We start from the raw sequence: 4,107 nt of genomic DNA, 5'->3' as shown, positions 1-4,107 counted from the left end.
TCATTTGGGTGAAAGTCAGAGGCACACGGTCTTTCACAATGCTGGGCAATCGTGATGGGAAGTGGGTGCTGGCAGGAGGGATGTGCTCGTGCAAGCCCACTGTGGAGGAAGAACGGAGGGCCTGGTTGGGCTGCCCCTCCTCAGGGTGATGCCAGCAGGAGCTTTGACCCTCCTGGATGGGGCTCCCCAGTCTCAAGCTGGGCCTGGAGGACAACAAGGAGGATCTGCTCTGTGGTCCCCGGCCATGGCCCCTGCGCCCTCCATGCTGAGTTGTGCCTCAGATCCCTCCCTGCCCATGCTCCAACAACCTTAGGAACAACTCCCTGCAGGGCTCAGTAATGTGCTTGCCTTGGGCACCTCTTTGCATGGATCTTCTTGTATCCCAAACTGGTTCAGGTGTCAAAGACACCAAATAAAACAGAGCAACCTCAAATCTTCCCCAACACATCCTCTTTACAACAAAGACCAGCATGGGAAGAGGGAAGAGTGGAAGTTATTCACAGCCATGACCTGGAAACCTTTGCCTCCCATGGGAAAAGAATTCAAGGAAACCCTGGCAGGGAAACGCCTCTGTGCTTGGGTATCTGTAGTGTTCCCTGGGACTTGGTTACTCCAAGCTGTCCACAGAAAGGGAAACCTGAGGGCTCTGCCCCTTACCTGCAGTGTTTGTCGTTGTCGACACGGGAGTGTTAGCAGTTGTTGTTCCAGTGGCTTTTGATGAAGGGAAAAGAAGAGAGATGTCAGCACTGGAGAATCCTTTGCATGCAGGACAATTTATGAGCAGATAAGTGTGGGGGGACCTGTGTGTGGCTGAGCAGCCACACCTCTGGGCAGCCTTACCCTGCCCTTTGTCTGTCCCCAGGCCTCGTGTGCCATCAATGTTATTTTTCTCTCATAATCCTTCTCTCACACCCTGCTCTTGCACTCCTCCTCCTTACCAGCAGCAGGGTTGTGCCCTCCCTGCCTTTCTCCTCCCAGTGACTTACTCTGAGTTGTAGGCACACACATTTCTCCCTGCCAACTACACTTCTTTGCATTTATGACAATTTACATCATTTTTTCTCTTTCTATTCCTTCTTTGTCATGATTATTTCTGAATAAAGAGAAACCTGGCTGATACCAATCAATTCACGAAAATACTTCCTCGCACCTTGGTTTCAGCCTTCTTTATTGCATTTACTCCTCCAAAATATTTTATTTTTATGTTGTTGGGTTTTGCTTTATTTAACCTTTGTCATTCTCAACTCTTGATATAAAGATTGAGTTCAAGTTTGAGGGATTTTTTTGTTTGTTTTGTTTTTTCCTAGATGTAAGAAGAGGAAATAATAAACTAGCTTTGCTGTTAAATTTTTGATACTGACAAACGGCTAGTTTGGATCATGTAATCTAACTTTAATCTGAATTAGTTAATTATTAATTATAATAATTATTAATTAATGAGTTAGGAATAAACTTATTTACTCTGAGTTAAAGCTGCTGCAATCATAATTTAATCTAAAGCATTAATAGCAGACAGGTAAGAGTCTAATATATTTGTGGCTAAAATCCATGTCACTATCAGACTCTGCATGTCTCAGCAGACATTTGAAAAATAGACCCCACTTTCCTGGAGCTTTATAGAGCTCTAGGAAATCCAAAGTGAGCAAAATCTTCTACACTTTTTTTCTAATGGTCAGTGTATCTCACATAGAAAAGGCACATGCAAAAGACAAGTAATCCATTAGCCTCCTCTAGGTGAAGGGGAAACATGAGCAATTGTGCCAGTTCCCTGCCAGATCTCCTGCCTCCACTGGTCATTTAGTTCTATAAACAGCATTATTTGTTCCCCAATCAGTGTAAATGCGTATTTTTCCTATAACCATGGTAATATGAATCTCTGCTGGCCACAGGCAATGGATCTTGGAACAACAGCCTGTTACAGAGCTAGTGCTTTTTTTAGAACAACTGCTACAGCTGGGAGGCTCTGGCTAACAATTGTCCAGGAGTACCCTTTGGACTCAGGAAGAACAGCAGCTGTGGTGACAGCAGTGCATGAGCTGCAATTGAACCTTGTGGGTGGGCTGGACAAAGGCAACCTGAGCAAAGGTGGCTAATTTATGGCTCTGTGTTCCTACACCTAACCTTGTGTGTAAGGAAACAGGATGTGTTAATGGGCTTGGGCATTACTACAGTGATAAAGAAATGGATGTTACCACCAAGGTTGTACAATAGCAGAGACATCTGGCTGCTGAGCAGGGCAGGGCCTTTGCCAGTACTATTCAAATGGACACATCCTGCAAAGCTTTTACAGTGTTTGCTTAGAATGAAAATGGTTTCTGGGCAGACCTATCCTGATGCAAAGTCTGGTCAAGTGAAAAACTGGTATTGCTTTCAGTAGCTCTTGGCTCAAGATTTTTCACATCTTGCTGTTACCTACAAGCCTCCAATCAGAAAACCAACCAACGACAGTCTTGAAGACTTCTATGCTTATGATTTACAGCTGCAAATTGGTCTGTAGCATACTGTGGATATAGATGGAAATACAATATATTCACTTACAGTAGTCAACAGAGACCCACAACCATCTGTCACCAGTTACAAGCTTAACAGGTCTTAATTTGGCTGATATCTCTGCAATTTTATCTTTGTATTAGCTCTATTAGAGACAGGAGTTCTTTTCCTCTCACATCTTCAAGCTGCCACAAAACTCTTCGTATAGATGTTTCTCCTAATGTCTTCACCCCCTCATACCTCTCACTGAGTATCAGGGAAAAGCAAGTTTGGCCATAGGCTCTGGCCCATGACTACCAACTTTGGCACAATGTCAGAAAACATACTAAGTGGCTTAAGGAATGACACCTTTAGTTTGAATAGACTATGGCACAATCCTCTTGAAAGCTGGTGGTGATGTTTCCATTAATTTATTTCAACAGGAAGGAACAAAAGCTCTGTGAGCCAGCTCAGGTGGAGCTGCTTTCCAGACTGGTTGGTTAAGGAGCCTCTGGCCAAAAGGATACTGGGGTGGAACGGTTGCACCTTTTGTTGTGACTGTAAAAGAGCTTGAATTACCTGGGTTTAATATGAAAGTCCTGAAAACTGCTCTTGGAATAGGCTGAATTATGTTAATCATAAGCACCAGTGATTTTCCATTGTTCTGTGAACAAGGAAAGCTGTTAGCTTGCATTGACATCTTTCATCATTAATTAATCAAAATCTAGACATGCTGAATTTTGTATCACAACTGACTTCTCAACAGCTGCTGAAAGTACTAGAAAATCCATTCACTGCCACACAATAGCTGCCTTGATAAATCACAAAACAGAAGATAGTGTTTCTTACCTTTCAAAAGGCTCAACACCAGGCTGAGCCACACAGCGAGGAACACAGAACACCTCATTGCCGCTCCTGTTGCTGCTGCCACTTGCTGCTAAGCCTAAGAGAAAGTGCCTTTCTCTTCTGGTGTCAGCTCATTTAAGGTCCCAGCCACAGGTAAAGAGCTCAGCCCTGAGCTGACGTCATGGTGGCAGGTGGCAAATGATAAATTCAAGCAGTGTTTTTCTGCCTCCTTGGGCTGGGAGGAGATTTCTGGACCTGCAAAGTTTTTCCTTTAAGTCATAAATATTTGAGATATGTTGACACAAGGAAGCTACTGCTAAGTGAGCTGACATGGGAACTGAAAGCACACCAGCTATCCTCTGCCAGCTTTCCATATCAACACCTTCCGTGCAAATTAAATGAAGGGTGCAGTATAATCTGTTCTTAAAGTGGAAGAGGTGACCCCATCCCAAGACATGATAATTATGCACTTGAAAAAGAGTACCTGGGATCCACATGCTCACTTCCCTTGCAATAAATTACCAGTACAGATGAGCTTCATTTCTCAAACTCCAATTATTTTTTTCTTATAAGCAAAATCTTATGCCAAAGCACTTCTTACTGCTTAACAGGGTAAAAAGAACCAGAAAACACCTGCATCTTTGACATCAAAGAACCAGGACTGACACTGGCCCTTCTGGCAGTGACCATGGCTGTTTTGTTTGCTGCCCTCTTATACGTGTTGTGGGCTTACTAAAGCAGTGGGCCAAGAGAAGGAGGAGCAGGCAGGACAGCCAGCAGGTGTTTGTCTTT

At 43.9% G+C, this 4,107-nt stretch overlaps 1 protein-coding gene across 1 annotated transcript in view; it reads right to left on the bottom strand.

The window, feature by feature from the left end:
* Positions 1-4,101, bottom strand: part of MUC13 (mucin 13, cell surface associated) — a 23,965-nt gene extending 19,864 nt beyond the window's left edge. The window contains exon 1 of the mRNA XM_017740201.1: positions 3,319-4,101. Coding sequence (XP_017595690.1) covers positions 3,319-3,376 — 58 coding nt within the window. The 5' untranslated portion in view covers positions 3,377-4,101. The remainder of the gene's footprint in view (positions 1-3,318) is intronic.
* Between the last annotated feature and the right edge of the window lie 6 nt (positions 4,102-4,107).

The sequence above is a fragment of the Corvus brachyrhynchos genome, unplaced genomic scaffold (genome assembly GCF_000691975.1).
Source record: "Corvus brachyrhynchos isolate BGI_N302 unplaced genomic scaffold, ASM69197v1 scaffold126, whole genome shotgun sequence".
NCBI lineage: Eukaryota > Metazoa > Chordata > Aves > Passeriformes > Corvidae > Corvus > Corvus brachyrhynchos.
The sequence above is the reverse complement of the archived record's forward strand: the minus strand, read 5'-3'. Positions and strand labels throughout refer to the sequence as shown.